The sequence below is a fragment of the Saccopteryx leptura genome, chromosome 3, assembly GCF_036850995.1.
Source record: "Saccopteryx leptura isolate mSacLep1 chromosome 3, mSacLep1_pri_phased_curated, whole genome shotgun sequence".
Classification (NCBI taxonomy): Eukaryota; Metazoa; Chordata; class Mammalia; order Chiroptera; family Emballonuridae; genus Saccopteryx; species Saccopteryx leptura.
The window spans coordinates 168,670,462-168,689,184 of record NC_089505.1 but is presented as its reverse complement, the minus strand read 5'-3'; the positions used below and the strand labels follow the sequence as shown (position 1 = coordinate 168,689,184).

The window sequence follows — 18,723 nt, the reverse complement described above, 5'->3', positions numbered from 1 at the left end:
TTGTAAAAGTACTTTTCACAAAGTTAGAATATGATGGGAAAATAAATTAGTCTAGATATTTTGTTGTGAAAACATCAACAAAACTGATCAAACACAAGAGAAATGATCCTGAACAAATATTACCTACTATTAAAAATAAAAACATGCTTTGTAATTAGCTGTCTTTATACTTTGTTTTATTAATATAAGAAACATTTTGGTTTTGTTTTTAGAAAATACCATCAAATATTCCCAGAAAAGACTTCATTTCATCAGCTTCATCATCATGATGATACCTACTGGGGGAAAAAGAAATGTAAAAGTAACTATTATTGTAACACAATATATTTTAAAAATATACAATAAAGAATGTTATAAATAAAAAGTGGATAAACTTGAAGATTGCTGAGAGGTTAATACATCAAATGAATTTCAATATGTATAACCCTGTGGAAAGTCTGTAGGAGAAAATTAGACTTCATCAACTTTTGAAATATAAGGTAACCTCATTTGGATTTTTTTCATTCATTCATTCTTTTATTTCTTATTATTTTTTAGTCATTACAATATTATTGAATATGTTCCCTATGCTGTATTTTACATCCCCATGACTATTCTGTAACTACCAATGTAATGTATACTTCTTAATCCCTTCACCTTTTCACCTTCCCCCTAAACCTCTCTCCCATCTGGCAATCGTCAAAACATTCTCTTATCTGTTTGTTTCTGTTCTCCTTGTTGATTTTGTTTTTTAAATCAATTGTTATTATGTATTTATTGCCATTTTATTATTCATATTTTTAGTCTTTTTTTCCTTCTTCTTCTTAAATAAGACCCTTTAACATATCATGTAATACTGGATGGCTGGTGATAAACTCTTAGCTTTTTCTTGTCTGGGAAACTCTTTTATGTCCTTCAATTCTAAATGACAGCTTTGTTGGGTAGAGTAATCTTGGTTATTTTATTGATGCTTGCTTTTCATCACTTTGAATACTTCTGGCCAATCTTTTCTGGTCTTCAAATTCATTTTAAGAAATCACCTGACAGTCTTATTGGAGCTCCCTTGTAGGTAAGTGCTTCTTTAAAAGTCTTTCACTGTCTTGAACCTTTGGCATTTTAATTATGATATGTTTTAATGTCAGCCTCTTTTGGGTCATCTTGTCTGGGACTTTTTGTGTTTCCTAGCCTTGTATGCCTATTACCTTCATCAAGTTAGGGAAATTTTCTGTCATTATTTTTTCACATAGATTTTCAATTCCTTGCTCTCTCACTTCTCCTTCTGGTACCCCCATGATGCAAATGTTGGTATGCTTGAAGTTGTCCCAGAGGCTCCTTACACTATCCTTTTTATTTGGATTCTTTTTCCTTTGTTATTCTGATTGGGTGTTTTCTGTTTTTCATCTTCCTTCCAAATCTCTGATCTGATCTTCTGTGTCATCAACTTGACTGCTGATTCCCTATATTTTTCACTTCAGTTAATGTAGTCTTCTTTTCTGACTGGTTCTTTTTTATGTTTTCTATTTCCATTTTTATGTTTCCTATCACTTTGTTGAAGTTTCTACTAAATTCATATACTCTTCCCTTAAGTTCATTGAGAATTCTTTTTTTTAATAAATACATTTTTATTAATTTTAATGGGGTGACATCAATAAATCAGGGTACATATATTCAAAGAAACATGTCCAGGTTATCTTGTCATTCAATTATGTTGCATACCTATCACCCAAAGTCAGATTGTCCTCCGTCACCTTCTATCTAGTTTTCTTTGTGCCCCACCCCCTCCCCTTCCCCCTCTCTCCCTTCCCTCCCCCTGAAACCACCCTACTCTTGTCCATGTCTCTTAGTCTCGTTTTTATGTCCCAACAATGTATGGAATCATGCAGTTCTTGGTTTTTTCTGATTTACTTATTTAACTTTGTATAATGTTATCAAGATCCCACCATTTTGTTATAAATGATCCGATGTCATCATTTCTTATGGCTGAGTAGTATTCCATAGTGTATATGTGCCACATCTTCTTTATCCAGTCTTCTATTGAAGGGCTTTTTGGTTGGTTTCCATGTCTTGGCCACTGTGAACAATGCTGCAATGAACATGGGGCTACATGTGTCTTTACGTATCAATGTTTCTGAGTTTTTGGGTTATATACCCAGAAGAGAGATTGCTGGGTCATAAGGTAGTTCTATTTTCGGTTTTTTGAGGAACCACCATACTTTCTTCCATAATGGTTGTACTACTTTACATTCCCACCAACAGTGAATGAGGGTTCCTTTTTCTCCACAGCCTCTCCAACATTTGCTATTACCTGTCTCGTTGATAATAGCTAATCTAACAGGTGTGAGGTGGTATCTCATTGCAGTTTTGATTTGCATTTCTCTAATAACTAATGAAGATGAGCATCTTTTCATATATCTGTTGGCCATTTGCATTTCTCCCTGGGAGAAGTGTCTGTTTATGTCCTCTTCCCATTTTTTTATTGGATTGTTTGTTTGTTGTTGAGTTTTATGAGTTCTTTGTATATGTTGGATATTAGGCCCTTATCTGAGCTGTTGTTTGAAAATATCATTTCCTATTTAGTTGGCTGTCTGTTTATTTTGTTGTCAGTTTCTCTTGCTGAGCAAAAACTTCTTAGGCTGATGTAGTCCCATTCATTTATTTTTGCCTTCACTTCTCTTGCCTTTGGAGTCAAATCATAAAATGCTCTTTAAAACCCAGGTCCATGAGTTTAGTAACCTATGTCTTCTTCTATGTACTTTATTGTTTCAGGTCTTATATTTAGGTCTTTGATCATTTTGAATTAATTTTAGTACAAGGGGACAAACTGTAGTCGAGTTTCATTCTTTTGCATGTGGTTTTCCAGTTTTCCCAGCACCATTTGTTGAAGAGGCTTTCTTTTCTCCATTGTGTGTTGTTGGCCCCTTTATCGAAAATTATTTGACCATATATATGTGGTTTTATTTCTGGACTTTCTATTCTGTTCCACTGGTCTGAGTGCCTATTTTTCTGCCAATACCATGCTGTTTTGATTGTTGTGGCCCTATACCCTATAATATAGTTTGAAGTCAGGTATTGTAATGTCCCCAGCTTCATTCTTTTTCCTTAGGATTGCTTTGGCTATTCGGGGTTTTTTATAGTTCCATATAAATCTGAATGATTTTTTGTTCCATTTCTCTAAAAAATGTCATCAGAATTTTGATGGGAATTACATTAAATTTATAAATTGCTTTGGGTAATATGGCCATTTTGATTATATTTATTCTTCCTATCCAAGAACAAGGAATATTCTTCCATCTCATTGTATCTTTTTCGATTTCCCTTAACAATGCTTTGTAGTTTTCGTTATAGAGGTCCTTTATATTCTTTGTTATGTTTATTCCCAGGTATTTTATTTTTTTTGTTGCAATCGTGAAGGGGATTATTTTTTTTGAGTTCGTTTTCTAGTATTTCATTGTTGGCATATAGAAAGGCTATGGACTTTTGTATATTAATTTTGTATCCTGCAACCTTACTGTATTGGTTTATTGTTTCTAGTAATCTCTTTGTGGAGTCTTTGGGGTTTTCGATGTATAGGATCATATCATCTGCAAAAAGTGATACCTTTACTTCTTCTTTTCCAATATGGATGCCTTTTATTTCTTTCTCTTGTCTGATTGCTCTGGCTAGAACTTGTAGCACCATGTTAAATAAGAGTGGAGAGAGTTGGACAACCCTGTCTAATTCCTGATTTAAGGGGGAAAGTCCTCAGTTTTATGCCATTTAATATGATGTTGGCTGATGGTTTATCATAAATGGCCTTTATCATGTTGAGGTACTTTCCTTCTATACCCATTTTGTTGAGTGTCTTAAACATAAAATTGTGTTGTATTTTATCGAATTCCTTTTCTGCATCTATTGATAAGATCATGTGGTTTTTGTTCTTTGTTTTGTTGATATGGTATATTACGTTAACTGTTTTACATATGTTGAACCATCCTTGAGATTCTGGGATGAATCCCACTTGATCATGATGTATTATTTTTTTAATATGTTGTTGTATTCAATTTGCTAGTATTTTGTTTAGTATTTTAGCATCTGTATTCATTAGAGATATTGGTCTGTAGTCTTCTTTTTTTGTGCCGTCCTTGCCAGGTTTCGGTGTGAGGGTTATGTTGGCCTCATAAAATGTGTTTGGAAGTATTGCTTCTTCTTCAATTCTTTGGAAGACTTTGAATAGAATAGGAACCAAGTCTTCTTTGAATGTTTGATAGAATTCACTAGTATAACCGTCTGGGCCTGGACTTTTATTTTTGGGGAGGTTTTTAATAGTTTTTTCTATTTCCTCCCTGCTAATTGGTCTGTTTAGGCTTTCTGCTTCTTCACGACTCAGTCTAGGAAGGTTGTATTGTTCTAGGAATTTATCCATTTCTTCTAGATTGTTGAATTTGGTGGCATATAGTTTTTCATATTCTACAATAATTCTTTGTATATCTATGATATCTGTTGTTTATTTCTCCTCTTTCATTTTGGATTTTGTTTATATGAGTTCTTTCTCTTTTTTCCTTGGTGCGTCTTGCCAAGGGTTTGTCAATTTTGTTGATCTTTTCAAAGAACCAGGTCCTTGTTTTTAAATTTTTTTCTATAGTTTTTCTGTTCTCTATTTCATTTTTTTCTGCTCTGATTTTTATTATTTCCTTTCTTCAGCTGGTTTTGGGTTGTCTTTGTTCTTTTTCTAGAGAATTCTTATAACCAGTGTTTTGAACTTTGGGATCTAGTAGATTGCTTGTCTCCATTTTATTTAGTTCTTTTTCTGTATTTTTTTTCTGTTCTTTCATTTGGGACATGTTTTTTTGTTTCCTCATTTTGGCTGCCCCTTGCTGTTTGTTTCTATGTTTTAGGTAGAGCAGATACATCTTCTGGGGTTGGTACAGTAGCCTTGTTTATAGGTGTTCTATAGGGTGCAGTGGCACAGCCTCCCTGATCACCTAACCTGGGCATTCCAGGTGTACCCCCCATGGAGCTGTGTACAACCTCATGTTGTATTTGAGCCTTGATTGTTGCTGGCACACCAGTGGCAGGGATTGGCCTCCAGGTTGATTGGCTGGCTACAAGAACTTCTACAACCACCATAGAGAATCAGCTCTTCAGGGGCCCACCTCACAATGCAGGACTTACTTCAGCAAAGCCTGGTGCCGAGTCCACCCCTTGAGTATGCTACTTGCAGACGTGCTTAAGGTGGTACTTTGATGTGATCTGAAGCTGTGTACTGGTTATGCTAGCTCTGAGGACTCCTGGGAAGTGCAGGTCAAAGTCAGCCACCACTTGTGTTCAGCCTGGTATACCTGGCATGAGCTACAAATAAATCTTCAGATGGCTGCTACTTGTGCTGGGTGCAGAGGTGTCCAGGAGAGGCCAAGCTGCAAACCAAGGCTGACTGCTCCTAGTGCTGGGCCAGGGGCCACTTAATGAGAGGTACAGGGCATAGTGAGGCCAGATGCTGCTTGTTTGATTTTTAGGAAAGTCTGAAGCATGAGCCAAGACAGGCCATTTAAATGAAAAAACCACTGGAAATGGCTTGGGTGGTCCTGTAAGTAGGGTGGGGTGATGCCTCACGGAATCCCCAGGACAGGGTGAAACATGTAAGCCAGGCTGATGGAGACTCATATATGGCACCCTCCCACCAGCTCTGTGGGAGAAGGGCTCAGAAAGGAACAGATGGCCTCTGCCAGCATTTCTGTCTGGAGGAAGCTGTTCTTCCAGTCCTTTTGCTGATGCCAGACAACTCAGTTCCTCTCATTTCCTTAGTGCTTTTATTTTTATTTTTAAAAATTTATTTATTGACTTTAGAGAAGTCAGAAACATCAATATGTTCCTGTATGTGCCCTGACTGGGGATCAAACCTGCACCTTTGCCTATTGGGAAAATGCTCTAACCAACCAACCTACCCTGCCAGGGTTCCCTGTTGCCTTTAGGGCTGCTGTTCTAGCACTGGAACTGAGAGGGAGTGAGTCTGAGTAAGTCTGTTCGTGGGCCCTATAAAAGGAAATGCTTGGGACTCCAGTAGCCCTCTGTCTTACTCAGCCACAATCTCTGCTGGTTTATACAGCTAGAAGTTATGGGGACTTATCTTCCCAGCACTGGAACGCTGGTGTGGGGCTGGAACACTTTGCTCCTCAGGGAGGACCTCCACAGTAGAGATAATGTTCCTGATTTTTATTCACAATACATGGGTTATAGGACCAACCCTTTCTGTATCTTTGTCCCTCCTGCTAGTCTTGATGTAGCTTCCTCTGTATATCCTTAGTTGTAGGAATTCTGTTTAGCTAGATTTTAGGCAGTTCTGAATGATGGCTGTTCTGTAGTTTAGTTGTAACTTTGATGTGGTTGTGGGAAGATGTGAGTACTATATCTTGACCAGAACTATTCTCTTTCTTTAAATTTCTTAAAAATGACTTCACACTTTATATTATCAACATATTGCATTCAAATCAGTAAAAGAGTTTATCATTACACTATAAAGTTAATAGTATCAAACATATATATTCTCAAACACTGAGATATTTAATATTGCAAATTATATTAATGAGGTTAGTTCACCAGGATTCTAAAATTCCAATGCCAGCCCTGGCTGGTTGGCTCAGCAGTAGTACGTCAGCCTGATGTGTGGAAGTCCCAGGTTCAATTCCTAGTCAGAGCACATAGGAGAACCATCTGCTTCTCAACCCCTCCCCTTCTCCTTCTCTTGCTCTCTCTCTCCCCCCCCCCCCCCCGCCTCTTACAGCCATGGCTTGAATGGTTCAAGCAAGTTGGCCCCAGGTGCTGAGGATGGCACCATGGCCTCGCCTCAGGTGCTAAAATAGCTCAGTTGCTGAGCAACAGAGCAGCAGCTCCAGCTGGGCAGAGCATCACCCAGTAGGGGGCTTGCCAGGTGGATCCTGGTCAGGGCACATGTGGGAGTCTGTCTCTCTGCCTCCCTGCCTCTCACTTAATAAGAAAATAATTAAAAAAAATAAAATACAATTTCAATGGCTTTAAGTAAATAAAATAAAATGTTTAGGTTCTGACTTTAAAATAACCAAAGGAAAATAATGCTAAATTTCTCTGTAAAATGTTTTAGTGGTATTTCTTGAAACACCTTTAGAGTTCTTACCTGAAATCAACTTCATTTTTACACTCACTGTTTGTAATAAAGAAATCCACATTCTTGAAAAAATTTGAAGAATCTAATCTTTTTTCAAAGTGAGGAAAGCATAGTCTTTCAATTTCTGGTGACAGACTTTGTTGTTTTCCTTTTTGTAAATGGACCTATATTTTGAAGTAAAAAAACAAAAAACAGCCATCATTAAAAACTTAACTATTTAAGCAGAATTTAAAAGAGAAACAAAAATAAAAAATGTGCTTCTTACAATAGTTGTGTTTTCCTCTTGTTGAGGTAACTCTGTCATGGAGTATGTACCAGACTTGGACACAGCAGAATTTGATAAATAAATATCTGGCTCCTCATGTAATGAAACAGAGCTAAAAATCAAAATTAATTATTTGTAAAATATGGCAAATAAAATAAACCATTCTAATTTATATCAACAGTGATTCTTTGGGGAATATGATTAAAGTTTATCATATCTGTCAACATAAAAATTGATGCTCTGTTTCTTAGATTCATGGAGAACTTGGTGTATCTCCTTTACTTTGGATAAAACAACAACTTACATATTCCAGATTAGATAAGAATACTATTTTAAGGGCCTGCAGAAATAATCATTCACCATTTTTCTTTAAAATTGGGTCTTATGCTTAATTGTCTTTCATCTAGCAGTGTGTAAATCTTTTCTAAATCTCACTTTTAATCTTTCCCTATTCTAGTCTCAGTGTAGACAGACATTTCTAGTTATCTTCCTATGTGTAACTTTATACTAGAAGTCACCTTTAATCTTCTTTATTAAACTCATTCATTATAAAATATTTATTATTCACTTCTATATGTCAGATATTATACTAGGATCTGGGTATAAAGTGGTAAACAAATCTTCAGGAAGTTACAGTCTAACAGAGGAGCAGATAACAGGTAAACAATAAATGTTCATAATTATAGATCATAAAGTTATATGAAAAAAATTAAATATTATATGAAATAAGAGTGTGGAGGTATAAACTCACTTTAAAATGACAGTCATCAATGCCTCTCTGAGGAGGTGACAGTTTAAACTGATATAAGCTAAAATGTGACAGCCATGCAAGGAGCAAAAGCAGTGGAGAATGGGGGAAATAATATACTTTGATAGGATTAAGTCTTTTTGTCTTTGATTAATGGCAAGAAATTAAAAAGTAAAAAGGGTATAAAAGAAAAAAACATGTCTCCTTTTCATCCACACCCTCAGGTCCTGGGGGCCTTCTTCCTAGCAACAACTTCTAGCACCAATTTCTCAGGGACTTCTTGATAGGACTTCTTTTTAAACCCACTAATCCAGGGGTCCCCAAACTTTTTGCACAGGGGCCAGTTTACTGTCCCCTAGACTGTTGGAGGGCCGGACTATAAAAAAAACTATGAACAAATCCCTATGCACACTGCACATATCTTATTTTAAAGTAAAAAAACAAAACAGGAACAAATACAATATTTAAAATAAAGAACAAGTAAATTTAAATCAACAAACTGACCAGTATTTCAATGGGAACTATGGGCCTGCTTTTGGCTAATGAAATGGTCAATGTCCGGTTCCATATTTGTCACTGCTAGCTGTAACAAGTGATATGATGCGCTTCTGGAGCCGTGACGCGTGCGTCCTGTCACTGGAAATAGTACTGTACGTGAGCGACACCACGCTTTGCATCCGCATCCTGTGCTCCTCTCACTGACCACCAATGAAAGAGGTGCCCCTTCTGGAGGTGCGGTGGGGGCCAGATAAATGGCCTCAGGGGGCTGCATGAGGCCCACGGGCCGTAGTTTGGGGACCCCTGCACTAATCTCTTCTTGGTCACTTTTAAACTCTCTCCAAATTATTTATAGTTTTCTAAAGATGTGACAACACAAAAATATTCATGTGCTTTGTTTTCTTCCAACTTCCTACTTCTTGCTTCTCTGTATCTGCATCATTGTTCCACTTTGATGCTTCTATTTATTCTGTATGACTCAGAATTAGAACCGATAAAAAGAAATTTTAGGCTAATATTTTGCAAAGCTTTTGAATGGTATGAAAGATCCAAACATGGAATAAGCATTTGGGAGTGAATGTGCTCCTCCAGTTCACTGCAGTTGTCTTGGTGGAGATGGCACAATTACTTCTGTTGACGTTGGATAGTGATTCAACAATTAAGTAACATATAGTAAGCCCCTTCAGCCCTGGAATTCTCTGAAATCTGTAATTCTTTGATGTTGAAGATCAGTAAAATGACTAAATAACAGCAAATATAACAAAAGGCACTACAAATTAGTATTTTTAACAAATAATAATAACAAAATATAATATAATATAAATAAATATATAATAAAAACAAAAAATAAATAATTCTAAATAAATTGGACCCTGAATAAAAGTTGTATTACTTCTTTTTGGAAAAATTTTGACCATGGCTAAAATTTCTCTCCATTGACTTCTTATTAAGTCCAATGTCCAAATGTATTTTGCATTTCTGTAAAAATATGTCAAGTTTAACATTTCTAAAATTATTGTTTTCCTTTCCAAATATCTATGTATCTTATATTCTCAGATAACGTCTCTGCCTACCCACTTGCCATTTATTCTTCCCTCATTCTCAACTACTGGATCCTATCAATTGCTAAATCTAATCAGTGTTATGGATGAAATGTTTCCAAAATCCAACGCTACCTCTCAATTTCCATCACCGCTGCCCTAGTTTATGACAGATAAAATGTCTACTCGGCCACCATTTTTCTTAAGAACAATGCAGGCCTGAACACCTGGTACTGTTTTTATGTCAACTCCACAGGACAGGTAGAAGAAAGATGAGGGCTGAGTAGCCATGTTATCTATCAGTTTAGGCCTCCTCATTGGCTGCCTTTCTCAAATTGACCACCCTGCCTCTGATGGTCTGACCCCTTTAAGATTCTTCACAGTCAGCCTTCAGCAATTTCAGACTTAATGCTTGGCCACGCAGACTACCACACTTTACTGACTCTTGATCATGGGATGCCTTTTAAAAACTTATCCCTTCTACTCGGAATGCCTTATTGAACTCCTTCTTAGCATTCAACTCTTGTGAAAAATGAAGATTTCTGGGCTTCAGCCCCAGAGACTATGATTCAGTAAGTTTAGTGTGGGGCCCTGGAATATGCATTTTAATATCTACCTCTAGGTGATTCTGATACAGGTGGTCTGACAACAGCACTCTGAAACATACAGCTCTAATGTGAAGAGTTCAGTTTGGCTAATATCTCAGACCTTCTCTGACATCTTAAGACTTGATGCCCATTTTCAATTACATGTCAGGAAAATATAAAGTTGTAAAGAGTTGTATAGAGTTCTATTCCAAACTCAAGTTCTAAAACTTGCCTGTTTGACATTTCTCTTTGGAAGTTGCCCTTTGATTCTTGGAGGGATAGCTTACTTCCCCTGTTACTTGAGCTCAAAGTGTTTCCAAATCCTATAGAGACAGACAACATTTTAAAATACAATGCCAGGAAATAGCTGAATGCAGTGTTTCATAAGTTTTACAAGAGCTCACTTTCTCCAACAGATATAACTGGGTCAAAGAATAAATAATTCTTTTCAATAATCAAATTTAATTTGGATAGAAAAATGAGGGAGCAAAGCTAAGAGTAAAACCACAAAACACATAAGTTAGCTTATTTATCACTATATTAAAGGTCCCCAAATAGCTACTATTTATTTTTAATTCATGTAAATTATCAAGTTAAAGTTCACTCAATATTTTCAATGGTATAGATGTAATTAAGTTCATTAAAAGTGCTCTATACATGGGGAAACATTTACTGTGATTGATTTTCCCAGTGTCAAAGCTATGCCCTTATAGGATTAGACTACCTCAACGGGTCAGTATAAATTGCCTCTTAACCTACAGTATACAATGACTTTTTAATTTTGACGCAGGGACCAGCATTGTCCAGTAATACAGGAAACTGCCTATTGACCCCATGTTGGAAATTTTTCAGGCCTATTTTGTTCTGGTGGCCTAATCCTATTACTTCCGGAAGGAGTATGAGCTCTTTAGGTAATTCTTAGAACCCAGAAGCAATATTTCTACTTTTAATTTTCTTTAAAAAGCTTTTTTTTTTTTTTTAAAGAAGACTGGGATGTATATTCATTAAGAGACAACTAGAATTCTGAAGGAATGATTTCCTTCTTGCAGCTGTCATGGGTGAGCATATTTCCACCTTGCTGTCCTGGCATATACTTCCCAAGATTTTCACTTCTCTTTTTTAGTGAACCAGGGCAAATTTGCTAGAAACTCAAAGAACTAAGTCCCATTATTTTGGGGTTGTATATGATTTAAGTATGATCTCCAGTACAGGACAAACTAATCCTTTCCTATATATTATGCTTGAAAAGTTAATATTTCTACTAGAAATAAAAGTTATCTTTTTGTCCTGGCCTGACAGCTCAGTTGGTTAGAGCATCATCCAGAAATCCAGAGGTTGCGGGTTCAATCCCCAGTCAGGACACATACAGGAACAATGTTCCTGTCTCTCTCTCTCTCTCCCCCTCTTCTCTCTCTCTCTCTCTCTCCTCCCTTCCTCTCTCATTAAAATCAATAAATAAAAAATTAAAAAGAAAAGGTTATCTTTTCTTATCTTTGCTAGCAGGTGAATACTTTTAGAAAGGAAATTATTTTTGTCCTTCACAAACAATAGCAGACCATGTGTGATCGCAGAATGGAGAACTGGAATGTCTGTTTTATGAGGGAAAATTCAATAAACAATCTGAATTTGAATAGAGTCTTTAACAAGATAGGGGAGAAATGGAATAACCTTGACCTCAGTCGTTGGAGGAGGAAATACTATCTGTGGAAAGGTCAAAGTTTTAGTTTTGCTAAAAATTATAATCTTAACAAATTAAAGCTCATAAAAAAAGACAAAATTATTCCCAGAAGCTGAACTGAAAAATATTCAAATTATACAATTTTACCTGATGATTTTGTCTTCTTGCTATCAGCTGAAAAACTAGTAACTTCTATTAAGCTTTCATCATCAAAATCATCCCAAACTTCATTTCCCAATTCAGAGTTCATATTCAAAACTTCTGAAAATAAAGAGTTGTTTTTATCTACATCTGTCAAATTCTGGTTTCCAGGTGCATTAAGATTTTTGTTTAACAGCACTGATTGAGGGGCTTTCTCATTTGAAGTTGTAGAATTGCTCCATCTAGAAAAATCTGTCATGTGTATGTATAAAAGAGTTTAGGTACTTTTTAAACCATAAGCATTACTATCTATTGATATATTAAACATATCTTTCAACTATTAAACAGAGGTCTTACATAGTAGTTTTCAAAATCATTGGGTCAAATATTGTTGAATACGGTGTTCAACCAATTCCACTTACTGAATTACATATACTGACAGTTGAATTAAACTTAATTCAATGATTCTTTTAGATAGAATAAATTTTCCATCTTAATTCCTATATGAGAGTAATCCTACTCCAAGGTTAGCTTTGGGAAATGGTCTTCCTCCCTCCAGCTCTTTTTCCCACAAATTAATTTTGAGTATTTTTATGAAATATATTTGTCCAAAATATGTCTTAAATTTTCTCCTGCTAAAAAATCCTTAATGTTATACATTGTTTGAAGCCTGGGCTTAGAGCCAAACTACCTGGATGAAAATTCCACCTTTCTCATTTACTAGTTGTATGATCTTAGACAAGAAATTTAAGCTCTTTGAGCCTAGTGTTGTTTCTCTCTGTAAAATGGAATGATAACAGTATCTATGGGATAAGATTATTATGGGAACTAACTGCCTTCCCTTCTGCAGTTTTCCATGGCAGAGTGTTAATAAATGTTTAATAACTGCTTCTCCAAAAAGAGTTTGCATATACATACATATATAAGTTTATTATATATATTTATTAAAGGATATACAGCACATGATTTCCAAATAATAAAATATACAACACACTTTACTATAAATTCCATATATCTGATACTCACTGAACAGGTTTTGTTTGTTTTTTGTTTTTTTAGTGAGATGAGGGGAGGCAGAGACAGATTACTACATGCGTTCTGACTGGAATCCACCTGGCAAGCACACTAAGGGGCGATGCCTAGCTCCATTGCAACCAGAGCCATTTTTTTTTTTTTTTAGCGCCTGAGGTAGAGGCCATGAAGCCATCCTCAGCACCGTGGGGCTAAACACTCAATCGAGCCTTGGATGCAGAAGGGGAGAAGAGAGATACATACAAAGAGAGAGGGAGAGAAAGGGAGGGGTTGGAGATGCAGATGGGCACCTCTCCTGTGTGCCCTGACCAGGAATTGAACCTAGGACATCCACATGCTGGGCTGATGCTCTACCACTGAACCAACTGGCCAGGGTTTACTCACTGAATGTTTTCATTGATTTTGCAAAACTTTTACATCTGTAGTCAACCTATGGTTGCAACTGACAAATGTAGTTCTCATGTGAATGTTAATATTTTGTTGACTTTGACACATAGAATGAAAGTTAAATAACAAAGACATATGTTGAGACTTCACCCATTCATCCACTGACTTAAGCAACTTTTTGCTGAATTAGATTAATAGTTTTCAAATACAATACTAGAAAAATATTCCCTCAGTTTTTTGTGCTATTTACAATGCAATGGCTACAAACAAAATACACAGCTAAATTTAACCTGTACTATTAACATTTTCTTTATCACTTTCTTTAGCTTAAACAATAAACAAAACAATAAATCAAACCTTGATCTGTAGTGTTTGCTGATTTCCATGGTATAAAGACTTCCACTCTGGTTTATTTTAAGCTATCAATATGACATTTCTGAATGCGAAGTTGAGAAGAAATGCATAATAGCACCCCATTCTACAGTATTTCTACTATGTAGATAAAAATATAGGTTCAAATAATCTCAAGAACACAAATAAAATGTAGTAGAATGAGAAATGATTACTTTTGAATGTTTATACCCTTTATTTTTAATATTTTATTTAAAGTTAATATAATTAAACTTTTAGTAATAGTTGAAAGATTCCCCAAAATTTAATAATAACCTCTCATAAGCCAGTATAAGTTTACTCCAATCACTGCAAGGCTTCCTTCCCTTTAAATATCCTCTATCACCCTAGCCAGAAAGCTCTGCTGGTTAGACCATCATCCACACTCTAAGGTTGTGGGTTCGATCCCTGGTCAGAGCACATCCAAGAATCAACCAATGAATGCATAAATAAGTGAAACAACAAATCACTGTCTCTCTCTCTCTTTCTTCCTTCATTTTGCTCTCTAAATCAATTTAAAAAGTTTTAAAATAAAAATAAATATCTTCTATCCTCTTTTTCACTTACCCAAATCCTACTTTATCCTTCAACTGTCCCTACAACTACAGTTCACATTATGATACTTTTGCACACAGATATACATCCACAATATAATATGTACTAAAAATAAGAGTAGGTATAAAGTGCAACAAGAATACAAAGAGAACAGGACCTAAACCTCCAACAGAAGTCAGAGTAAACACCTTGCAGATGGTAACATGGTAAAACAGTAACACTGGAATTGGAGCTTGATAGAACTGTGTAACTGTGGAGCAGGACAAGAAGAAAAGTCAAGATATTCCATAAAGGGAGAACAGCATGTGAAAGGCACAGCGGCATGAGAGACAAGAGTATGTCTGGAGAACTGCATGTTTTAGGATCTCTAAACCACAAATTAGTAGGAGAAGACAGGGCCCATTGAGATTGCACAGACAGTTAAGTGTGAGATTGTGTTGAAGCTTGTTTGGCATATTAAGAAATTCCCTTGCAATCTTGAAAAGGAAGAATAAAATGGGAGGTATCACACTTCCGGATATCAAGTTATATTATAAGGCCATTGTACTCAAAACAGCCTGGTACTGGCATAAGAATAGGCATATAGATCAATGGAACAGAACTGAGAACCCAGAAATAAACCCACACTTTTATGGACAACTGATATTTGACAAAGGAGGTAAGAGCATACACTGGAGTAAAATAAAGACAGTCTCTTCAACAAATGGTGTTGGGAAAATTGGACAGCTACCTGCAAAAAAATGAAACTAGACCACCAACTTACACCATTCACAAAAATAAACTCAAAATGGATAAAAGACTTAAATGTAAACCGTAAAACCATAAGCATCTTAGAAGAAAACATAGTTAGTAAGCTCTCTGACATCTCTCGCAGCAATATATTTGCCGATTTGTCTCCACAGGCAAGTGAAATAAAAGACAGGAAAAACAAATGGGACTTTATCAAACTAAAAAGCTTCTGCACAGCTAAAGACAATAAGAACAGAATAAAAAGACAAACTACACAATGGGAGAATATATTTGACAATGTGTCTGATAAGAGGTTAATAACCAAAATTTATAAAGAACATGTAAATCTCAACACCAGGAAGACAAACAATCCAATCCAAAAATGGGCAAAAGAAATGAATAGCCACTTCTCCAAAGAGGACATACAGATGGCCAACAGGCATATGAAAAAATGCTCAACATCACTAATCATTAGAGAAATGCAAATTAAAACCACAATGAGGTATCACCTCACACCAGTCAGAATGACGCTCATCAACAAAACAACACAGAATAAGTGCTGGTGAGGATGTGGAGAAAAGGGAACCCTCCTGCACTGCTGGTGGGAATGCAGACTGGTGCAGCCACTGTGGAGAACAGTATGGAGATTCCTCAAGAAATTAAAAATTGAACTGCCTTTTGACTCAGCTATACCACTGTTAGAAATATACTTCAAGGATACTATAGCACTGTTTGAAAATAAGAAATGCACCCCCATGTTTATGGCAGCATTGTTCACAATAGCAAAGATCTGGAAACAGCCCAAGTGTCCATCAGAGGACGAGTGGATTAAAAAGCTTTGGTACATATATACTATGGAATACTACTCAGCCATAAGAAATGATGACATCGGATCTTTTACAACAACATGAATGGACCTTGATAACATAATACTGAGCGAAATAAGTAAGTCAGAAAAAACTAAGAACTATATGATTCCATACATAGGTGGGACATAAAAATGAGACTCAGAGACATGGACAACAGTGTTGGGGTTACAGGGTGGGGGGGGGAGGAGAGGGGGGGGGTTGGTGGAGGGGAGGGGCACAAAGAAAACCAGTTAGAAGGTGACGGAAGACAATTTTTTCAATGTCACCCCACTAAAATAAATAAAAAAAATAAAAAAAGAATTTGTCTCACAGCTAATACAGGCAGTTAGAAGAATAGTATAGGGATGCTAATTCTGCTTCTCGGGCTACATCCTGCAAAAGGGGCCCCAAGAAAATTGGTGATTTGGCTCCTCTGATTTTGCCAATTGGATTTAAAAAAATAGGTCAGGAACGCCCTGAAATGGTACTAACAATCATGAGCATAAATTTAAAGGACTTTTAGATACTAGAGCTGATGTATCTGTTATTGCTAAGCTACACTGGCCTCCTTCCTGGCCTACTCATGCAGCAGCCACAGAATTACAAGGTATAGGGCAGAGTAAATCCCCTCAACAAAGTTCTAGTTTTCTACTTTGGGAAGATTAAGAAGGTCATTCTGGATTTTTTTAAACCTTATGTGCTCCCTGGATGGTCAGTTAATTTGTGGGGTGGAGATGTTTTGAAAAATACGGGAGCGTTGCTTGTCAGTCCTAATGGTTTAGTCAGTACTCAGATGCTTGATTGGGGATTTCAAAGACTTGTATATCAACATAGAGCTCCACATTTTATAGGACATACTCGAGCTCACTCCATGCTCCCTGGAGCTTTAGCACAATGGAATGCCCTTGTTGATCAAGCTACCCAAAAGAAAATTATTTGGAGCAACCATGACAGATCGAGCAATTCAGTCTCATACTATTCATCACCAGAATGCTGCAGCCCTGTGTAAACAGTTTCAACTTTCTCGGGAAGAAGCACGGCAGATTGGGAAATCCTGTCCAAGGGGTCCTATACTATAATCTGTCCCTTCATTTGGAGTTAACCCTCAAGGACCCCTACCAGGACAATCTTGGCAAATGGATGTTACTCATATACCTTCATTTGGCAAACAGTCCTATGTCCACATTACAGTGGATACCTATTCTGGATTTATAGTAACCTCTGTCAGAACAGGAGTGGCTGCTAAGCATCTTATAGCTCATTGTCTGTATGCATTTTTCTATTATTGGATTTCCTAAACTGGTTAAACTGACAATGCTCCTGCATATGGAGCAAAAGCATTTACTGTATTTTGTCAAACCTTTTGAATTATGGGTATTTCTTATAATCTTTAAAGTCAAGGTATTATTAAAGTGTACCCAGAAAATATTTTAAGGTCAATTTAAAAAAAACTTAAAAGGGGGGAGTCATATCCTGGAACTCCTATGGGTCTACCACATCACGCTTTTTACTTAAAAAAATTTAAATTTCTTTTGAATGCTGATGAACAGGAGATGCCAAATCCTTTTCTCAAGCAAACTTCTACCTTCTTTTATTTGTCACTGGTTTGTCTTTTTCCTAATAGCTCCAGATATACGGAAAAGGTTTATATAGGCGGATGGGGATCCTCAAACCCCTCAGCGAGATCTTCTGAGCATGGCTTTTAAGATACCAATAGGCAGAAAAAGCCCAATAGAGATCAGGTGAACTACCAGCTTTTAAAGGCTCCAACGCCCCAAAGGGGTCTCACAGGATGCCATCTGGGTCCTATTTCAATAGTGGAAAGGAAGGTCATTGAGCTAAAGCCTGCCAGACTTACATGCCTTTGCTGTGAGCAAAAAGGGACAATGGAAGGTAGGCTTCCCCCTCGCTCCTCTAAGGGAGGGTTCACAGTCTCTTCCAGCCCTGCTCCAGCCACCTATGACCTAACCTTGCCCAGAATGCTGGGGTTAGCCACTGAAGGCTGAAGGTACCCAGGGCCCTCGGCCCCATCTACGACACTGTGGACATGCCTAGGGTATTTCTTCCAAGAAGCAGGTAAACTGAGCTCATTTGCACAAGGGCTACTTAACTATGTCTTGCCTGAATAGTCAGGTTTTTTTATTCTTCCCTCAAAGATCTCTGTTGTGAGTGTTGATAGTCCTATTTTCTGCTGCTTTGTTTAATATATAGTGTCTCCTTTATTCCTCCTACCTCAATACCTCAACTCATATTTCAGGCTGGGACCTACTCCTAATTTAGAGCTCTCTTTCCCCCTTTTGCCAACTTCTATTATGAATCTACCTTTGCCACCTAGCTTAGTGTATCCCAAGGTTCCCTTTACCATGCCACAGTCGCAGAGCTCCAGGGAAAAACAACCTGGTCTTGTCTCTCCAGGCAGAGGAGAACAGAAGCTCCATCTCCACACATGCTACAGATGGCTTTTCCAGTCTACCTGAATCATTACCGGCTAGAAGCAGCGGTCATTGGGACTTGGACGTGAGCTGCAAAGTATAGAATTGTGACAATTCCAGTGCCATGCGGACTTTTCTTGGATGTGGACTCTTCCTGGACTCCTGCTCCTTGTGACAGCTCCTAACGGACTGAACTGGGGTTGTGTTGCATTTGCAGGGATTTGGAATGGTGATGGGGCCAACGTGGACTTGTTGAACATGTTAAGGACACTACTCTTTTATGGATTCTTGCTGTAT

General features: G+C 37.0%; 1 protein-coding gene across 1 annotated transcript in view; it reads right to left on the bottom strand.

Moving 5' to 3' along the window:
* Nucleotides 1–208: 208 nt before the first annotated feature.
* The window catches only part of HFM1 (helicase for meiosis 1), a 130,684-nt gene continuing 112,169 nt past the window's right edge, over nucleotides 209–18,723 (bottom strand). Inside the window, exons 34-38 of the mRNA XM_066372671.1 lie at nucleotides 12,060–12,305; nucleotides 10,467–10,557; nucleotides 7,362–7,473; nucleotides 7,106–7,260; nucleotides 209–278 (exon numbers count right to left, since the gene is read on the bottom strand). Of these exons, the coding sequence (XP_066228768.1) occupies nucleotides 209–278; nucleotides 7,106–7,260; nucleotides 7,362–7,473; nucleotides 10,467–10,557; nucleotides 12,060–12,305 (674 nt within the window). The remainder of the gene's footprint in view (nucleotides 279–7,105; nucleotides 7,261–7,361; nucleotides 7,474–10,466; nucleotides 10,558–12,059; nucleotides 12,306–18,723) is intronic.